A 22,242-nucleotide genomic window follows, 5' to 3' on the forward strand; every position below is an offset into this window, starting at 1 on the left:
GCCGTTAAGAATATCCTTAAATATTTGAAAAGAACTAAGGATTTGATCCTTACTTATGGTGAAGGAGAATTGAAAGTGGAGGGTTACACAGATTCTGATTTTCAATCAGATGTTGATGATAGAAAGTCTATCTCTGGATATGTGTTTACCTGCAACGGAGGAGTATTCAGTTGGAAGAGTTCCAAACAGGATACGACTGCCGATTCTACAACAGAAGCCGAGTATATTGCAGCATCGGATGCTGCAAAGGAAGCAGTCTGGGTCAAAAAGTTTGTGACAGAACTTGGAGTGGTTCCTTCTATAAAGTCTGCCGTCCCCTTGTTTTGCGACAACAATGGAGCCATAGCGCAAGCTAAGGAACCGAGGTCTCACCAGAAGTCCAAACATATTGAAAGACGCTTCCATCTCATTAGAGAGATCATTGGTAGAGGAGATGTCAATGTGCAGAGAATAGATACATCACAGAATGCAGCAGATCCACTGACTAAGGCCATGAACCAGAAGCAACTAGATTTTCATCTAGATAGGTGGGGTATGAGATACCACACTGAATGGTCTTAGTGCTAGTGGGAGATTGTTAGATATGAGCCCTAAAGACCAGTTCCAGTGACACAAAGGGACTCGATCTTGTAATTCTTTAAATATTATTTAAATGGCAAGTTTATGTTTTTATTTAAATTGCAATATGGTTTAAATTATAAAACATATATCCATTAGTATAATAAGAAGTGGATACCATTCTTAAGTGTTAAGAATACGAGTTACGGATAATCCACAATTTGTTATACTATAAACATGTTCCTGGCCATAGAATTCCTATCATGGATGATAGCAACTCGTAAAGGCCAGCACATTGTCTTCCTCCTTGTTTCAGTATGAGATACTGAAAGATAAGGTTGGTGAGTCTCGTGCCATTCTGTATGAGCTATAGAAGGAAGATAAGTGGGTGCTCGTTACAAGAACGAGTTCACTGAACGGGACTGTTAACATTAAATCACATGGGTTATTTCTCACGGGTCAATGATTTAATGTTAGCTGCGATTTTACAACTAGTCCTTAGACCTGAGATGACATGGATATCTGTGTATTGGTGGATTAGGATATCAACGATATCATGTGGTTGTTCTAATCAAGGATAATCATACGTATCTATGTGCCTGATTCAGTGATACATGAGGTATGTGTGCATTAGACATGGAATCTATCACCTCGAGATTTATGAGGAGGATATCCTATGCGATCCAGTAATCACTTGACGATAAATCCTTGGCCGAGGTAATATGACGATGGAATTTGTTCCATACGGGTTGTGTCATAATTTGTCAAGATTGATTTTGGATTTGGTCATATGACAAGATTAAGAGATTCGACCTACTGACCATGATCTCATATCTTGTCGGGATATAGGATGATAGAAGGACCGTATTGTATGGTAACGTAGTAAAAGGTTCACAATACCCGCTTCACAATAAATTGGGTAATCATGATATATTGCTAGATGTCACTCATGGTTTACGAGAATTAATTGTTGATTATTCTTGTTGCCAATTTATTTGTGGACCCAGAAAGTCCCACCCAAAAAGAAATTACTTTCAAAGAGAAAATAAATAAATTAGTAATTTTATAATTACTAATTATAGTGCATTTATTTATTGGATAAATAAGAGTAATTAAATAATTATATTATGAATGTAATTATTTAATCATAGATTGGGTTGGGCCTTTTGCTAGTACATTAGGCTTGGCCCAATGTCACTATTGGATTCAAATAAATTCCATTGGATTGGGCTTGGTCCAATTGCATTAAATGGAATGGGCTTGAGAAGCCCAACCCATTTAATGAAGAATAGTTTTTAATTGGAACTATAAATAGCTCCAAACTCTTATTTTCTCTCATAAGTGTCTTCTTGATTCACTTGAATGTAGAGAGAATTTTGGAGAAGTGTTCTTGAATCCAAGAGGTAAGTTAGAAATTTTTGTGAAAAATTTCTTCTACTTATCTTCTCTCTTTGATATTCTTGAATAGAAGTGATTTCGGGTGGACCGACTCGGCATCCTACACTTGGAGGATTATACGGCGGGAAATCTAACGGTGAAATAAGATTTCATCAAAGAGGTATTTTTCGTTTATGCCTTCGTTTTATTAAACCATAATTTCTGAAAAACGGGATACCTCCAAATTAAATTTTAATTTCCGCTGCGCATATGATAAGATCTATGTAACTCAACAGCTACTCCCTCCGAGCCTCCGGCTCCTGAAGCCACCAATGCTCCTTCAACAGCTTTAGTCCTACCGGAGACCCTACGAACTCCGAACGAAAGCGACTATTGCGCCGAGATTCTGAGGGTGCGACTGTACTCCTTTCTCTTTTGACTTTGCCCTTTTTCTATGCGAGTAGGTCTTAATCTATATTTTGTTTTTACTTCCTCAGAACCTTATAGAGTTCTAAGGTCTGGTCTCTCGGCGAGAATCCGAACTTCGAGCCCGGATCATTTCCCTGGAGTCTGAGGTCGAAAGACTTCGGGGGTTTGAGTCTTTTTCCTCCCAACTGTCGAGTCTCGAGCACCGTGTTCATATTTTAACTAAGTCTGTTGAGCTGGCGTAAGAAGATGCCCGACTTGCCAACGAAGCCGAAGCTCAAGTGCGCGAGGATTTGGAGTTGGTCCAGAAAAACATGCTTGAGGCTAATCAGGCCAATTCCCGACTTGGGGAGGAGCTGGACTCCACTAAGGTTGTTAATCACTAGCTTCAGGAGGATATAAAAAGACTTACTCTAGAGCTGAAGGAAGCCAAGAAGGGACAGGTCGAAGCGTTGGAGTCTTATTCTCGGTGCAAAGAAGACCTTCGCACTACTCATGTCCAACTCCAATCCGCCCTCAAGGATTCCCAAGTGGCTTTTCAAAATGGTCGCGAGGATTTCTGAAGTTCCGAAGCTTATGCCGCGGAACTAGAAGGAGTTCTTCGGGGCGGGTTCGAGCATATGAGAAAACTCATCAAAGAGCGCTTCCCGAACCTGGATGTAGACTCCATCCCCTTCGATGTTGTCGCCGCCTTGTCCTCTTTAGAGTAGACATTTTTGTATTCAAACCTGTTGTCGTAATAATAAAAGTGTTAGATTTTTCACACAATTTTCTTTTGCTACCGCCTTTTTGTTTTCTTGTTTCCTTTGTTTTTTGTCGAAAACAAGAAAAGGAAGGCCGTTTGGGATCAGGCTTGATCCTTCCTTTTTTACCACCCCTGCTTATCGCAGGACTTGGTCTTCGTCGCTTGCTGTAGCTTGCTCAAAAGGGCTCGGCTCCGGCCCCCCAAGGATCGCGCCTGATCCCCGTAATCTTAAGCCTTTCGAGGATCATATCTGATTCCTTGTCTTTGCCGGGGGTTCGGACCCTCCGAGGATCACATCTGATCCTTTGTTTTTGTCGGGGGTTCGGACCCCTCGAGGATCATATCTGATCCTTTGTTTTTGTCGGGGGTTCGGACCCCCCGAGGATCATATCTGATCCTTTGCTTTTGTCGGGGGTTCGGATCCCCCGAGGATCACATATGATCCTTTGTTATTGTTGAGGGGTCTAGCCCCGTTGAGGGTATGTCAATTCTTTCCCTTTGCTCTGATGTGCCTTCCCAGATCTTTGGAAATGATGAGTTTTTATGCATAGGAGAAAAAATGAATTTATTCCTGGATAGCATACGCAAAGCAACAAAAAGAAAAAATGCCAAGACATGTAATGGAAAATTATTACTAACAGATCATATGAAGATAATAAAGAGTTATCACTGATAGAACTTACTCAAGTTCTGCACGTTCCATGCGTTTTTCACCGGTGTACCCTTGAGGGTGTGTAGTTTGTATGCCCCCGGGCTGAGAACCTCTGTTACTTTGTAAGGACCTTCCCAATTTGGTGTTAACTTATCTGTTTCGCGGGCTCCCTGAACATCTGCTCGCCTTAATACCAAATCTCCTGGTAGAAAATTTTGTGCTCTTACTCGTCGATTGTAGTATCTCTCTATGCGCTGATTATAAGCAGCTTGTCGAATCCTCGCTTGATCACGAAATTCATCAAGGAGGTCTAGGTTGTCCCTCAAACTTTGCTCATTGGATTCCTGGTCAAACAGCTCTACTCGTAGCGTAGGTACTCCAATTTCAACTGGGATTAACACTTCTGAGCCGTAGCATAGACTGAAAAGAGTTTCTCCCGTGGAGACCTTCATTGTGGTTCGGTAGGACCATAAGATGCTCGATAGTTCTTCCACCCAGCTACCCTTCGCCTTATCTACTCGTGTTTTTAAACCGCGCAACAGAGTCCTGTTGACGAGTTCAATTTGGCCATTAGCCTATGGATGAGCTACAGAGGTGAATTGTTGCCTGATTCCCAACTCCTGGCACCATTCTCGAACAGACCGATCAGAAAACTGGGTGCCGTCATCTGAGATCAACACCCGAGGAACTCCGAAGCGACAGACTACATTCTTCCATAGAAATTGTTTCACCCGCCGAGAAGTAATGGAGGCCACTGCTTCAGCTTCGACCCACTTTGTGAAATAATCGATAGCAGCCATGATATATTTGACTTGTCCAGCTGTTGGGGGAAAAGGCCCCAGGATGTCGATACCCCATTGAGCGAAGGGGCATGGTGTAGCGAGATGAGTTAGTGCGACTGCCGGCACATGGACCAAATTAGACGTTTTCTGGCATCGATCGCAAGTCCTGACTAGCTGCTCGGAATCTCGTACCATCGTTGGCCAATAATACCCCTGCCGTAGGGCCTTTTGACTAAGAGCTCGAGCCCCGATGTGGTTTCCACATATTCCTTCATGAATCTCCTGTAGGATATAATCTGCTTCGCGAGGTCGGATACATTTGAGTAGCGGTTGTGAAAAAGACCTTCTGTATAGTTCCCCACTAACTAATACGAAATTTCGAGCTTTTCGTTTGACCTCCCGTGCCTCCGAGTTGTCTTCGGGGAGTTTCTCTTCTCTCAAATATAACAACAGGGGATCCATCCAGCTAGGCTCGTCATCGACACATAACTGGTCCGCGACTTCTTCGATACTCTTTTGTGGAAGAGATTCGATCTGAATTTCCCGAGAGCTCGTAGGGAAAGAGGAAGAAGCGATTCGGGACAGCAAGTTTGCCTCTGTATTCATAGCCCGAGGGACGTACTCCACCTTTACGTGTTGGAAACATGCCATCAGCTCTTTGACTATGGTCAAGTATCGCGCCATGTGACTTTCTCGGGCTTCATATTCTCCATTCACCTGCTACACCACTAAGTTAGAATCTGAACTCACCTTGACGTTTTGAGCTCCCAATTGCTCAGCCAATCTCAGCCCAGCCAATAAGGCCTCATATTCTGCTTTATTGTTAGATGCTCGGAATTCAAAATGTAACGCATAAGACCATATTTGCCCTTCGGGACTTTTTATCATTAATCCTGCTCCACCACCGCCCGAGGTCGAGCTTCCGTCTACCGCCACCAACCATGGTCTCTGATTTTCTTTGGGGCCTTCGGGAGCTCCTATCCCTTCGGCGATGAAGTCTGCTAACGACTGCGCCTTAATGGCCGGTCGCGGCCTATACTCAATGTTGAAGGCGGTGAGCTCCACTGTCCACTTCAACATCCGACCTGAAAGCTCTGGCTTGCTAAGAACCTGCTTCAAAGGTTGATTAGTAAGCACTATAATCGTATGAGCTTGAAAGTAGGGTCGGAGTTTCCTCGCCGATGTTATTAAGGCGAAAGCCAGTTTTTCCATAGGAAGATACCGAACCTCGGCTCCCGATAATCGTTTACTCGCATAATAAACAGGCATCTGGATCTTATTTTCTTCTCGTATCAATACCGAGCTTACGGCCTCATTGGCCACCGCCAGATATATGTATAATGGTTCTCCGGGCTTCGGCTTGGTAAGAACCGGGGGCGTGGCTAGGTGTTCCTTCAGCTTTTCGAAAGCTCGCTGGCATTCAGAATTCCATTCGAAGTTGTTTGCTTTCGATAAGACCTTGTAGAAAGGAATCTGCCAAGGGCTGTCATCTTGCCCGTAAGGCTCTGTACCTCTTTCACATTCCTCGGGGCCGGAATATCCATGATAGCTTTGACCTTCGCAGGGTTTACCTCGATCCCTCGGTGGTGTACTATGTAGCCCAGGAACTTTCCTGCAGAAACGCCGAAAGCACATTTGACAGGATTAAGTTTCATATGGAACTTACGAAGGGTTTTGAAGCATTCCTCCAGATCCTCCGGATGACATTCGGCTACCAGGCTTTTTACCAGCATGTCGTCGACGTATGCCTCCATATTTCTCCCGAGCTGTTGGTGAAAAAGCTTATTTACCAAGAGTTGGTAAGTGGCTCCTGCGTTCTTTAAACCGAAAGGCATTACGGTGTAGCATTAGGTTGCCTTGTTGGTGATGAATGCCGTCTTCTCCTGGTCCTCCGGGTGCAATGGAATCTGGTGATATCCCTGAAAAGCATCTAGGAAACTCATGAGCGAACATCCAGCAGTTCCATCAATTAGGGCGTCAATCCTCGGGAGTGGGTAACTATCCTTTGGGCAGGCTTTGTTAAGATCGGTGAAATCGATACAAAGTCTCCACTTGCTCTGCCCTTTGGGAACCAGCACGACATTTGCTAACCAATCTGGATAATCCACCTCCCGAATGTGGCGCGCATCTGCTAACTTTGCGATCTCCTCCTCGATTGCCTGAGCCCTATCTGGGGCGAAGCTTCGTTTCTTCTGCCTGACAGGCTGAAAACCTGATCGGACCCCCAGCCTGTGTGTCATTACTTCTGGATTTACTCCTGGCATGTCCCGGGCTGTCCATGCGAAGATATCCCCATACTGTCTAAGAAGTGATATTATTTGACTCCTTAGCGGGTCCTTTAACTCCATACTCACTCTTACGCATCGGCTTGGGCAATCCTCTTCCAGAGGTACTTCTTCCAATTCATCCACCGGCTCTGCTGTTTTGGGATCTTCGGGTCCTTCTAGTAGAAAACTGACCTCCTTCGGGGGGTCAGCGTCCTTCTGCGACCCTGCTTTTTTACCCTTCGCAATACCTATAGAGGCCATGTAACATTCACGGGCTAAGAGCAATTCTCCCTGCACTTCGCTCGTCCCCCTATCTGTGGGAAACTTCATCATCATATGATATGTGCTTGGGATGGCTCGAAGGGCATTGAGACCAGATCTTCCTAGAATCATGTTGTAAGCCGAAGGCACGTCTGCTACCAGGATGTCTAGCATAACTCGAGAAGTCCGGGAACCTCTCCCTACCGTCAATGAGAGCTGAATGATCCCTTCTGAGTATACGGCTTCACCATCAAATCTTACCAAAGGGACCCTCGCTGCCCTCAACTGTGTCATTTCATAACCCATGCCTAAGAAGGCTTGCCGATACAAGATTTCTGAAGAGCTTCCTAGATCCACAAGGATCCGCCGAAGTTCCCACTTCCTGAGTTTAGCTGTTATCACCAGTGGGTCATTTCGAGTCGGGTATCCTGGGAGGTCACTATCTGAAAAAGAGATTGGATCCACATTCCTCGATCTTTTCAGCCGGACCGCATTACTTTTTTCATCCTTCATGACTGGGACCTCCCTTGCTGCGAGTGTGTGGAATATCGGAGGCTGAGGATGATCGTCTTCTCTTCGATGTGATCTCTCCCGCTGGGCCCGATTTCGATCCTCCGTGCGGTCCCTCTTGGGGGGCTTCTCGATCACGACCGTCGATCCTTTCTCCTCCGAGAATCACCTGTTTTAGCCACGTAGCTCCTCAGGAAACCCCGATTGATAAGTTCCTGAATCTCCTCCTTTAATTGGTGACACTCCTCAGTGTTATGACCATGATCTCGATGAAATCGGCAATATTTACTTCTGTTCCTTTTGTCGGATGGTGCCTTCATCGGCCGAGGCTTTTTCAAATAGTCTTTTCCCTCAATAGTAGCCAGGATTTCTGCCCTCGGGGCATTCAGAGGAGTGAAGCCCCCCGAATCCCATCGAGGGTGATGTTTTTCCCTTCGGTCGTCACTCCTCCTTTCCTCGGGATGCTTCTTTTTATCTTTCTTTTCCACATGCTCTGCCCTCTTAGCCTGCATGACCTCCTCGGCATTTATGTACTTCGTGGCCCGGCCCAATATGTCCGTGAACGTACTCGGAGGTGTTTTGGCTAATGATTGGGCGAAAGGGCCGGGCCTCAGGGCGTTCTGGAATGCCACCATAGCTACGCTGTGGTCAAAGTTCTCAATGCTCAAGGCTTCCATATTAAATCGTGAAACGAAATCTTTCAAGGGCTCTCATTGGTTCTGCTTCATACTTACCAAGGCCATGGTGGACCTTCAGTGTCTTCTGAGAGGTGCAAAATGCACCAGAAAGCTGCCTCGGAGTTGCGCAAAACTTACGATGGAATGATGATCCAGATTTGAATACCAAGCTCGTGCATGCCTCTCCAAGGTGGCTAAGAAAACCCTACACCACATCGCGTCTGAGGCGTCCTGTACCATCATATGCGAGGTAAAGAGATCAAGGTGATCCATCGGGTCAGAGGTCTCTGTGTAAGGCTTAATGGCTGGGATACGGAGACGCTCCGGCGGTATGGCCGCCATGATCTCTGGGCTAAGGGGCTGATTTATCCTTGGTCCCTGAGCTTCTCTGGTCTTCGGCTTTAGGGCGGCCATCTCCTCCTCTAACTGCTGTAATCTTCTTTCCTACCGCTGCTGCACAAACGACAAGTCAAGAGACTCGGCCGCCTCGCCATGACCATCATCTTGTCCCGGCCTCTGCGAATTCTCATCCCGTCGATAGGACTCCTCTTCTCTTGGGGGCTCGCGCCTTTCTTCCTCCCGAGAATGCTGGGCTTGCTGATGCTGGCGATCTAGAAAACCCATGAGTAACTCCGTCAATCGCTGCACTTGACCCTCCAGGAGTGCTATCCGATCGGGGGGAGGCGGAGGGCCCTCCGGACTCCGAGCTCTCCCCAGCGGGCTTCGGGGAGGATTCTGCTGACTCGGCTCTGGAACGGGGTTGCTCCGCATGGCCCTAGACGGCTGTCTTCTGGTTGCCATTCAAGGTAGAGAAAAAAGGCAAGGTTGTCTGCTGCATTGGAGAGATAGAAGAGAAGAATGTCGGCCCCACGGTGGGCGCCAATTGATGATAGATTTTCTGAAGTGGTAGCCGCACGCTCCCTTCTTGCCTCTCCGAAGGTACCTGCAATGGAGACGGGGACTTGCTCCCCCGGTCGATCTCCGATGATTAAGTTCGTCCTTGATCTAGGATTAATTGTCCCTTTTTAAACTATATCTCTCAGAAAAGGATAAGAAGAATCTCCCACCTTTTTCTCTTATATTTTCTCAGGATAGGGATCATGGAGGGATCTTCGGGATCTCCCTTCCGCCTTCTTCGGAACTTCCCCGATAAAGATTTCGCGATAATATCCGTCTCCGAGGAGTTCGGGATAGCTGTTGCCTCCGTGACCTTCGGTGGGTTAGCTTGTTCCTGAGGTCTCGGAGATTTCTTCACTGAGTGCTTATTCGATTGACGTGGCGATGCTTGTCTGCCATGTATCTTTTGACCGCCACTAGGTATCCGTCTTGGCGTAATTATGGGACCGAGGGCGTTCTCCTCATCAATACCTAAAATGCAGGTTGGTTTGATGTTCTACATATGCATTTTCTGGACATCGTCATCAATCTTTGGAGCTGTATACGTCTTCCCATTTGAGAAGGTCTATCTGGTGAAAGAAAGGAAAGCCTACATGTACAGGTTAAGCGTGTATTATCAGTTGATGATTTTATGTTTATTGTTTAGATGCAATGGAGATATGTTTGTTGATGATTTATGTTTAGATGCAATGTTTTCCAGCAGACTCGTCAATTCTTTGTGGAAAACTTTTGGCTGCAAACTTCTGTTTTGTTTGTAGGAATTTGTTCACCAATTTCGGTTTTGTTTGTAGGATTTCGGTTATATCGGTTTTGGGTATAATCGGTTCGATTTTTTTCGGTTATTCTTGTGTATAATCGGTTCGATTTTCGATTCGATTAAGTGAATTTCAATTTCAGTTTGTTCGGGTTTGATTAAATCGGTTAGCACAATAGTTCGGTTCAGTTTTCTATCTTAAAACAGTTCGGTTCGGTTCGGTAAAAAATAGCCGGTTTGGTTTTGTTCGGTTAAACCGAATGCTCACCCCTAATAATAAGGCATCAAGCGGGCGCTCGTGATAGTGTGAAACAAAAAAAAAAAAATACCATCTTTACTTGATAAGTGTTTGTTAATTAAGATATGACTTAAAAAAAGTAAAATATGAAAAGTATTTTAAATAAAAGTATTTTTCTTTATATTTATTAAATTTATCCGACAATATTTAAAAAAGAAGTTACATGATTTTTTATCTGAAATTATTCAAATAAATTTATCTCTCCCCCTCTAGATAAATTTATCTTGAAGTTTATAAATAAAAAAAATAACCTATATATCCCCTTAATATATTCTAAAAAATTTAACAAACCCTTTCCATATTCATCCCTTCCTATCCATTTATTTTCTTTTATAAATCCTTCCATCTTTTCTTCTTCAATAACTCCTAAACATAGCTTTAAGGTAGGCTTATTGTAAGCCCCAGGGGCATAGCTCTGCTGGCAATGGGAAGACATGGAGAGTACTTGTCGAGGTGATGCTCTCGGGGCCCTTAGTCGTGTACCCATGTTTGAGCCTTGGCCAATACGAGACACATTCATGATTTACTCTCTTCCATGTTGTGGATTCGATGGGTGCGATCACTCATAATGGTGCGCAATTACTCTCCTCCATGTTGTGGATTCGATGGGTACGAGCACTTATAATGGTGCTCAACCAAAAAAGAAAAAGTAGACTTATTGTAGCACCAAAATTTTTTAGGGTGTAATGACACGTTGAATTTAATTTTTTTTTCTTTTCTTTTCATTAAGTGCACTTAAATCTCATAATTTCTCAAAACCCTCTTTTTGACCCTTTAACATAATATTCCCAATAAAGTTAAGGTTAAGGTAATTAACTAGAATAATATACAGAATGTAGTCTAGATCATAATCTAATAAATAAATAAATAATTTCAAATATATATATATATATTCATTTAAAACATAACTTCAGAAATACATTCATAAAATATAGGGATTCTGACTTGCATCATCTAAATTGAAAACATAAACTAAATATAAAATAATAAAAAAGCCCCAACTAGTAAGCTAATCATGCATTTTCTCGTTGCCTTTGCTATTAGTGATTTACTAGTCACTTGACACATTTAAACATTTCATATTAAATGTTGAAATCATTTAACAAGAATTCAAAAACATTTATATCCATGATGCATTGACATGACATGACATATGACTCAATTTAGTTCTAGAAATTTTATTGTCCAACATTTATCCTCATCCCATTAATAATCACTTTGGAAATAATGGAAATGATCTTTTAAACTAACTTCTCATCCCCGTCTTAATTAAATAATGACATATATGCAATTATGTCCAAGTAATCACATGTTCGATGCAAATAATATAAACTTTTCATGCATTAGAGTCAATAATAAATATGACTAGTAACAATGCGTAAAATAAACAATATTTTAGAAAAATTACTCATCTTGATTTTTTTATCAACAGCTAAAGCCTATTTTCTTGATTTGCAAGTCGACCTTGACTAATGTGCCTCAAATGTTTCTTGAATTTTGAACTTGTCGGACATATGTCTCTTGCTTTAAAGTTATTTTCTAATATTTTTTTTTAAAAAAATTATAATTTTTCTTTTATTTTTTTGTCCTATTTTTCATTTTCCTCTTTTTCAATGAACTTTAATTTTCTTCTTGTATGCTCCGACGTTCATTTCCAATGCCTATTTTTTGTTCTTTTTCTTATTTTTCTTTTTTTTTTTTCTTCCATTTCCTTCTCTCTTCTAACCCTAATTGTTGATTGTTATTTGATAAAAAAAATTTTAGTTAGGGTCCAAATTTTTTGGCAAGCCTAGAATCCCCTCAAAACTCACTATTTTCCCAAATTTTTGCCCAATCTTTTCCTTTTAATCCTTTACCAAAACCCTCTTTCAATAGCCCTCAAAATTGATAAAACACGATTGATTTCATACCAAATTTTTATCAAAATCCTTTCTTTCTATAATTTATTTTCATTTTATATATTGGGTAATCCAATTAATTAGATCTTTCTTACTTACCCAAGGCTTACTCTTAGGCCATATCTTGTCAAACCCATAGCATCCTAGGCCCTATTCTTTGAAATTGCAGTTTGACCCCTTTACCTTATTTTCTCTTCACTTTAGCCCTTACAGATTGGTTCTTGTGGTTTGTAAAATGTCCCTTGGCCCCTATTCAAGTTTTGGTTACCCTAATTTCAAAATTAACAAAATATTCTTGAAATGGAAGTCCAAATTGCCAAAATCATCTCAAATCATTTTGTTTTAGAAAAATCACTATCTCTTATTTTTCAATTTTTCTTTAAAATCATGGTAATAACATCCAACCCCCTTAAATAAATTTTGTTCTTAAAATTTCCTTGAGTTAGATCTTTGGATAATTACTCTAAAATTGTTCAAATTATGGTATTTACATAATTTTTTTCAATATTTTTCTTTTAAATTCAAGCGCATTACATTATTTCCCCTTTTATACTCCTGAATAACAGGATGAAAATTTAAAAGAATAAGAAGGAATGAGAAGGATTGTGCCTCATTATATTCTTTTTTCCTTTAGCATCTTTCAAACAAAAGATTATTTCTCCATCTTCTTTCTTCATTTTCCTTCCCCTTGTATCCCCTCAATCCAAGCATAGCCTAAATGTATTTTTTTTTTTATCTCTTATTTCTTTTATTCTCTTCTAGTCTTCTTCACTAAATCATCAATGTAACGTCCCAGCCTTTTTGGGCATGTTATTATACCAAAAACTATGAATTTCTTTTAGAAAGAATATTATTTATTCAAGTTCCCTTATTTAATTATTTTATTCTCCTTACCTTATTTATATAGCGTTTGTTAAAATGAGTAAGATAAGAGAATATCAAGATAAGTTTGAAATGATTTTCGAACCAAGATATAGAATAGTCAAGATAAAGTTGAGAAGTATTCTAAGATTTTTATCAAGTTGTTTGTTAAATTTTTAAAAATGCACTAGAGGACACAAATGTCATTTTTTTTTATCTATAAAGATCAAGATATGCTTATTTTGAGGAGAGAGGGAGGAAAAATAAGCATATCTTGAAAGATCAAGATAAATGGTTATTAATGATTTTTCAAAGAATGGTTAGATAAACTTAACAAACATGTTAAAAATGATAGAAGTCCAAAATGCATCCCATATTTTGACTTTTCCACCTTATATCTTGATTAACAAACGCTCCCTTAGTAAATCTCTTAACCCGTGTTCATTTGGTTAATCAAGTTCATATAACAATTACTAGAATGCCTTATTTTTAATTCATTTAAAAAATACCACCATTTATTCTAAAATTATGATTAAGAGTCATTACAAAAAAATTGACATTTAGCGGTGGTTTTAATCCCAGTCCCACGCACGTGCGCCCCATGTGGCAATGCTGAAAATTTAATTCCAACGCCTTTGCCTTTCTTGATTTTAAATTCGGGACCTCCCGTACGCACGCACGTGCACAAAGCCATTTGATTTGCAAAACATCCTTGTTATATACTCACACATATTAATTATATACTAATCTAACCACTATTTTTTAGAATTACATTTTATATTTTTTTAATATAAATTAAAAATAAATTAATTGATTACATTGAAAATATAATTTTTTAAATAATAATGGAATAAATTAAATAAATAAATTAATTAAAAAATAAAATAGAAGAGTTAACATATTTTTTTAAAATTTATTTTTTATAAACTATTAAAATTTTATATATTTTTAAAATTTTATTTTTTAATTATTAAATTATTTTCTATATTTTGCGGTGATTTTACAAAGATTGCAGCAAAATTTAATTTTTTTAATTATTAAATTATTTTTAAAATTTTGTGACAAGTAAAGTTTAAATTTTTAATGAGTTTTACAACGTTTCTTCAAAATCACTCAAATGTTAATTTAATTTAATTTTTAAAATTTTAAATTATTTTTTAAATTTTGGAGTGATTTCCCAAATATCGTCACAAAATTTATTTATTTTAATAATTAAATTATTTTTAAAATTTTGTGATAATTTTTTAAAAATTATTGAAAATATAATTTTTTAATGAATTTTTTTATAATTTTTTAAAACTACTATAAAATACCATATTTTACAACTGTTTTTAAAACTGCTGTAAAAAAATCGTCACAAATTTTTTTTTTTTGTAGCGAGTGACAATCAAAATTTCAATATATTTAAGCATGTTTAAATTAAATCTTAATGATAATGTCATTATATACTCTTTTATGTCATCTTTAGCCTTCCTTTCAACTTAAAAGACTTCTTGAGTCTTTCTTTGATATGGTTGCTACTTGACAACCCATCAAGATTAAATTTTGAAAACATTCAAACCTTCATATTAATTAATGAAAATTACATAGAAACTAAAAAACTCATGATTCTATATTGTTCAAAAATTTCAACTCCAAAAGATGTCAGTTGACCACTCGGAAAATTATATAAAATTGACTATTCACAATTTTACTCCTCTTGTGACATATTCTCGTATTTTCAAGTATTTATCTCTACTTTTTTCATATGAATCATGTAACGTTGGAACATCTCACTCCATGGCCGAACACATCCAAAGTCCATTTGATTCCATTAAGGTTTGTGTTAGGATTGTTGAAATATGTCACAACATACTCAAGATAGGGTGAATTTGGTGTTTTAAAAATTGAGTTGAGATATACAAATTTTTGCTTGAAATGAAATTTTATTACAATAGAACAGTAAAAATGTAAAATGATGTTTGCAAAGCTTTTAAAAATTTAAAACAAGAATAAATAAATACAAATGATTTATAGTGGTTCGCCTCAACCAGCCTACTCTACTATCTTAACTCATTAGTAAAGATTTTTAAATTTACTAAAACCTCATATTTGAACTCAAGTAGGCACTCTAGCTTTAATGTTAGGAATTACAAACTTTCTATCAAAACCCAGTAGACTCTCTAGCTTACAAGATAAGCAATACAATAATCGTTCATAAGAGTTTTATGGAGATTTGGGGTAGTGACACGTGACGGTTAATGCATAGTCAACCCACATCAGCGTTACATGTATTTTTTGTTTGACATATGTATATAACCGTTAACTCCAACCAACGGTGAGTTAATGAGTGAGGGATGAGTAACAATTTTAAAAGATGAGTGAATGAATAACATTTTAAAGTTCAATTACCAAATAGTATTGAATGAAAAGTTCAAATAGTATTGGTGTAATTGACTCATGAATTGTGTATATCAAGGAAACAAAAAAAGGAGATTGCCCGCATATATGAGATTTGATAAATGGGCATAAACACCTCGTCCTTATGAAATGACAAAGACCACTTATCATCAAAAACATTACATAAAAGGACTATTAATATACCATTGTCAATGTATATTTCTCTTTCTTTTCCTTTTTTCCTCTCTCCCTCCCCCCAGGTTAATGAACAACATTAGGTTTGTATAACCCCATAACCAACAACGTTGAACCCTACATGCCATCTACCATCGCATTGCCAACGAGGTTGAAGAAATATGTAAATAAGGTTATGTATTTAGATATAACAAATACATAATCGAACGTGTTATATGTTTTTCATGAATTGTTCTGCATCTATAATGGAATTTAGAGTTAAGTATTCACCATATGTCAAATTCACAACCTAAATGTGTCTTGGGGTTTGTATTGATCCTTCATCCAAGTGACAAAGTGCTTAGACTATATGATGGTTAATGATTCTATCACAAAGCCTGTTTTGATCTCAAATGAAATGTGTATCAAGTGGCCTTAAGTTATATAAATGGGTCGAAAACATTATTTGATAACAAGTGCTTTTAAATTAGATGTCATTCATTTGATAAGTGACAAGATGGCACCATATGAATTCGCCGACGTGTGTTATTTAAGTCAATTTATAAACCCTAAGAGACACAAATTGGTCAGTCAAACATTCTCATGTGGTCACTCACCAAAAGAAACGTCCTTCAATGCCAACCAATCACTAAAGAATATTACTTGGTTAAGTCAATTACGGACAAAATGCCCTCCACCTAAAAGTTTATAAGTCAATTTCTAATTGACCACCTAATTTAGATTTCCTACTTATACATTATTGCATTATAAGAAAATAGTAGTTTAGAGGCGAATTTTTTAGACAAATTTTTTCGTCTCAAATTAGAAACGGATTTTGAGACGCAACTCTTTTAAGGTGGATTTAGAAATAGAAAAAATTAGTCTCAAATTTGAGAAACGAATTTTTTTTAATCTCAAAATCAATCACTAATTTGGTACGGAAAAAAATCCGTCTTGGATTTGAGATAGATTTTTTACCATCTCAAACAGAATTTTTTTTTCTCAAAATTCGTCTCTAATTAGAAATTAAATATAATTAGTTAATTTAAAGTCTATTGAAAGTTTATTTAAATATATAAATAATAAAATATAAAATATAATGAAAAATATATTAAAAAATGTAAACTAAATATAAAATTTTATAAAACACACACTCCATTTTAATTAGTAATATTAATAATATATACACTACATTTTAATTAGTAATACACTATATTTTAATATTATAAAACTCTATAAATAAAATTTATTCTAAACATACACTACATTTTAAATTTTAAGGACGTAAAGGGGGAATCAAATATTAAAAAATAATTAAATTAAAAGTTAATCAATCTAAGACTTAAGATGATTAAAAAATTAAAAGACCTTTAACTCAATTAAAAAAAATGTTAAATAAAAAAATTATAGAGATGCAATAATAAATATATAAATAATTTTCTTATATGAATCAACAAAAAAAAAAAAAAAATGATGCTACATATGCTACTCGTGTCACATTTAGTAGATATTCAACTAACATTTATCCACATATCTACTATATTCATCTCATGAATATTGGCATGTGACTCATTATTCTTTAATATTAATATTTCATACTAATCAAAAGTAGTAGTTCATGTGTCAGTTTATAATCGATTTATCATATTTTTCTCCTGAGAAATCTAAGGACTATCCATTTATTTAAGGATGATAGGTTAAAAACATGTTCAATTTAGCCCCTAAAGATTTCGACAATGCCAATCACAGTAAGATGGTGAACACCTTTACTACAAGAATTTAGATTTGTTATGATAAACTAATTTGTCACAATAGGTATGAAAATTCTAACAACATACTTATCGTTACAAAATAACTACAATAAAATAACAGTTTAGAGACGGATTTTTGAGATTAATTTTGAGACGAAATTTTTTGAGACAAATTTAGAGATGGAAGAGACAAGAGAAAATCCCGATATAAATAATAATAATAATAATATCTATATTAAAGAAGAGATATATATGCATATATCTATATTAAAAAAAAGAGAGAAGGTAGGCGGACTGGGTCGGATTTGCTTACTAAAAGGGAAGGTCGACCCGTGCCAATTGGGTCAAATATAAATATGATGGGGTCGATGGTGAGATTAGAAAGTTCCCCTACCAATTTTGCTCTCTCTCTCTCTCTCTCTCTCTCGCAATTTTCTCTCAAGAACACCTTTCTAAATCACCGATTTATGCCATGAATTTAGCCGTCCAATCGTCAATCCAACAACGTTTTTATTGTGAAAGTGAACTCGATGTACAAGTAGGTAAGTCTTTCAGTTTCATCAGTATATTTTTTTCAGTATATATCCACGATATATATACGTATATGTGGGATTCGGGTGTTTGGACAGAAGTTTAAACATAAATCGACAGAGATCCGACCATTGGATTTTGTTAATTTTTGGGTATGTTGGTTGATGGGGGGTTAGGGTGTCAGGTGCTTGCCTTTGATCGTCGAAAACGACTAGCTGCGGTGGCTGGCGACGACTGACAATGTTTCACTTCGTTTTGTAACCTTCATTGCTTGTGCAAGCCTGGCCTCTCTTTAGAAATTTGAGGGCTTATGTATGATTTATTTAATTGTTTTGTCCTTTTTGTTTTGGTGAGTATGTTGGTAAGAGAATGATTGGTGTTGAAACTCAAAACATGAGCGTTTTCATAGAAATAATGGCGCTTGCAACACACTATCAAATTTAAGTCGTAATTTATATACTAACTCAAAATTAGATTTCGAATTCTAAAAGTAAAATAGTTTATTATTGAACTATTATAAAGTATATTGACTAATTTGAAAACTATTCATTCAATAAATGCACTGTGTTTAATATATTCATTCAATAATCAGCTTGTTCTGGATTTGAAAATTAAAATTGATGTTTTCTTTATATATTTTGAATCAATATTAAATAGATATAAATTATTTTTCATTAAACATTTTCCGTCTCTAGTCTTATTTTTCTTATATTTTTTATTTTTCATGCATTAAATTATTTTTGTGATATTTTTATTTAATATTTGTTTAAATACCAAAAAATAAAAAAATGAAAAGTTAGTTTTAGATTTATGATATATAATTATATTTTTAAATAAATATTAATTTGATGCAATAATTTAAATTATTTTATTACCATATTTTAGATTATTATTTTATTAATTATTATAATCATAAATTATATTATTTTTATTTAATATTAAATATTAAAGAAATTAAAGAGGCGGTTGGGAATCTAGCTCCCAACCTTTTTCCCTCCCCCCCCCCCTGAAAACCCTTCTCCTCCCCCTACCCCTCTCTTTCCCGCCTTCCCAGAAAACCCTTATCCCTCTTTGCGTCTTCTTTTTTGGCTCTCTCACCCCCTTTTCCCTCGATCTCTACCTCTCTCTGGTTCTCTCGCCCTTGCCTCTCGCGGTTTGCCCTCACCCTCACCCTCACCCTCGCCCTCACTCACTTGCTCGCTCTTGCTCACTAGCTCGTCCTTGCTCAACGGCTCGCCCTCGCCTTCGCGGCTGGCCCGTTGCCTCATACTCACCCTCGCCTCTAGCTTGCTCGCTCACAAATCGCCCTTGCCTCTCGATCCATAGCTGGAGAGGTTCCATTTGTGGCTTGCTCACTCCCTTGCTCTCGCTGGAGAGCTTTGGTTCAATCTTTGTTATTGTGTTCTGCTTGGTTTTAAATTCAATATTATGGTTTGTTATTTTTTTTTGATCGAAAAAAAAAAAATAACAAACCATAATATTGAATTTAAAACCAAGCAGAACACAATAACAAAGATTGAACACAATATTATGGTTTGTTATTTTGATTCAATCTTTGGTGTTGTTGGTTTGTTAATTGTTAATAGAACAATATTGTTTATAGAACAATATTCTATTAATTATTCTATTGTGCTATGTTGGTTTAGTTGAGAGGTTTGTTTCCTAAAGTTTGTTGTGTTCTTTTGATTCAATCTTTGGTCTAGGTTCTTGGTTTCAAATAGCATATTTAACTTTGAAATTTAAAATACTAATTAGTAGAATGTATTCATTTTTGTAACTAGAAATAGAATTAAAATATACTGAACTGCAATTGAGTGTTATAATCAACATTATTTGTGCAAAATTCAAATTTGGTCTTTTCTACCTAGAAATAAAATTAAAATTGCTACTTGGGTCTCAAAGAATAATGAAAGTTTGGATAATTTTGTTTTTACCAACCTAATTAATAATTTTCATATATCAATCTCATCATTGGTTTTGTTCCAATATACTTTCATATGTTTTTAAAACCTTTGTTGTTTCTCTTATGTTTCTAAATCATCTGCATTTTATATTAACCGGACCAACATATTTATGGGACAATTGAATTTCATATTTACTTAAGATAAATGTTGGAAACTAATATAGGGTTTTTAATTAATGGAATTGAGTTTAAGGTAAAGTCATTGTCCAATTAGACATGTTGGTCACATTCTGTATTCTAGTGTTAAAAGTGTTCCATTTTGGTACTTCACAATTTTACAAGTGTCAAACCTGGCATGGGTTCATGATTGTAGAGTTACTAACACTTGAATGCTGTGGGCTTGATCTAGTGGGTTTTGAATATTTTTGGATAAATATGAGGTTCCATTCAACACATTAAACATGCATATCATGGATTTCCATGTGTAATAGACAATAAATCTAACTGAAATAGTACAGTGAAGAGGGATGAGTAAATCCATATCGTTGAAGGATAAAGGAAATTGGGTTTTTTGTGCTGTGACTTGTTGATTTGATGTGTAAGCACTCCTGCTCGGATATCTCAATCATCCGGACTACCCGAACGAGAGCGCTTATGGAAGGAGAAAGAATGAAACACAAGACAGAAAAAACTTTGGCATGCATACCCAAAAATTAAAACAGTGAAACCTAAGCTAAACACATGCATGCACTACGGGTACTCTACTAACCCAGTGGTCACATGATAATCAAATACGTACAGACACATGTGCTAACACACATGAGACACAAGGAATGACTTGGCACAATAAAAAAAAATAGAGTCAATCATTCTCAAACATCAGAGTTGATTAAGGCTGACAGGGGAACGACAGGGACTGACGGAACTACCTGTACACCATACCAACTCTGCCGCTAGACGCTGACTCCTTTGCCCTTGACCCACGCTGCCATTACGTGAAATGATGGAAAGCAAGGTGAGTCGAGAGACTCAACAAGCATAAAGAAAGAAACGCTGCAGGCTGAACATATTTGGTAAACTCTCCCCAGAACACTAACCCCCAAGCACACACAAGCCATGAGACACCCAACACAGCATAAAAGCGTAAATAAAAGCACGTATCAGTGCTTGGGGCCCACACAATACACATGGCACTCAAGTCCCATACCAACCTGCCGCTGACTTGAGAGGTAACATATCTCCAACAAACTTGTGCGCGTCATCCCGGGTCGGTGCTCTCGTCACTCGTGTGCTCGCGTCGGTCTTCCTGACACCCAAGCGGTAGAATAGTCGAGCCGTAGGCTTTTTCGGAAAGGTCCTCCCGTCCGAGACTGCTAAACATATAGTAACCATACAATGTACATAAAAATATAATGGCGTAATGAGCATCAACGTGATACACTGACACCCATACATCCAGGCATCAGGCCATGCTCTGCCCATATAGTAAACCATACGCGATGCATATGCCCGTGTCAGATGCAATCTAACCATACTAGAATGTCCGTATCTAAGCATACTCAATAAATGAATATCCCAACATGCATCCCGTACCCATGTGCATATCAAACCATGAACGGTAATACAACATATCAAATCATGTAGTAAAACACATACTGGCAGAGCTAGTCAGCAGTGTCTGACACCGGTTAACGGTCAGTGACTAGGAGTGTTCGCCCGACGGTCTACTTTAGGGCCGTACAGTAGTCTACTCCAACGTCACCAAACAACCGACCCTTGGCCCACTACTCGATAGCCCTAACCGAACCATAAATGAACTCAAGAAATCCATAAATAAACCCGCAAATCTAGGAACCTAGTCCCTAAGATAGGTTCGGCATCATTCTGAAAGGACTGGGGGCGGTACAAACCCCCGTAGGCTTTTAACAATTAAAACTCTAGAAGTCCCGGATTTAATTTAAATTAAACCCAATGAATAACAGCTCAATAAGTAATGCTAGGTGCCGAATTAGCGTAAGGGAGAGGATAAAATACGAGAAACCACGGAATCTCTCACGGGAATTAAAGAACATAGGAAGAGGGTTAGGAGCTTACCTTTTAATAGCAGATTCCCACCTCCTTATTCTGTCGCTGCGCAAATTAATAAATTTTACTAGTCACACAAAGCTTCAATTCAAAGCCTATATACGTATCTCCAATAATCTAGTTAAATCAGTATAAAATCGAGGCTATTACAGGTATACGAGGTTACTAAAAATTAGAAAGTGAAGAGGGCTTGCCTTATTTTGTAGATTTTTGGCCCTAAATGCCCACACACCGCAAAATAATAATAATACCAAATTAAGCAAAAATATAGCTTAAAAATAAGATTTAATCCGTAGAAAATGTTTAATACAAGTTGATTAACCTACCTCACCCTTCAAATCTTCAATTGCACGAAGAAAAATCAATTTTTTTAATTTTTCCTTATAATTTCTCCCTTTTTTGCCGTTGCTTTGCGCCTGATTCTTCTCTGATTTAGCTCTTTGTTTTTCCTCTCAT

At 37.6% G+C, this 22,242-nt stretch overlaps 1 protein-coding gene across 1 annotated transcript; it reads right to left on the minus strand.

The window, feature by feature from the left end:
* Positions 1 to 6,387: 6,387 nt before the first annotated feature.
* LOC127812777 (uncharacterized) lies at positions 6,388 to 7,581 on the minus strand. The gene has a single exon (XM_052353306.1). The coding sequence runs from the start codon at positions 7,579 to 7,581 to the stop codon at positions 6,388 to 6,390; it is 1,194 nt and encodes a 397-aa protein (XP_052209266.1).
* Between the last annotated feature and the right edge of the window lie 14,661 nt (positions 7,582 to 22,242).

The sequence above is a fragment of the Diospyros lotus genome, chromosome 11, assembly GCF_014633365.1.
Source record: "Diospyros lotus cultivar Yz01 chromosome 11, ASM1463336v1, whole genome shotgun sequence".
NCBI classification, from domain to species: Eukaryota; Viridiplantae; Streptophyta; class Magnoliopsida; order Ericales; family Ebenaceae; genus Diospyros; species Diospyros lotus.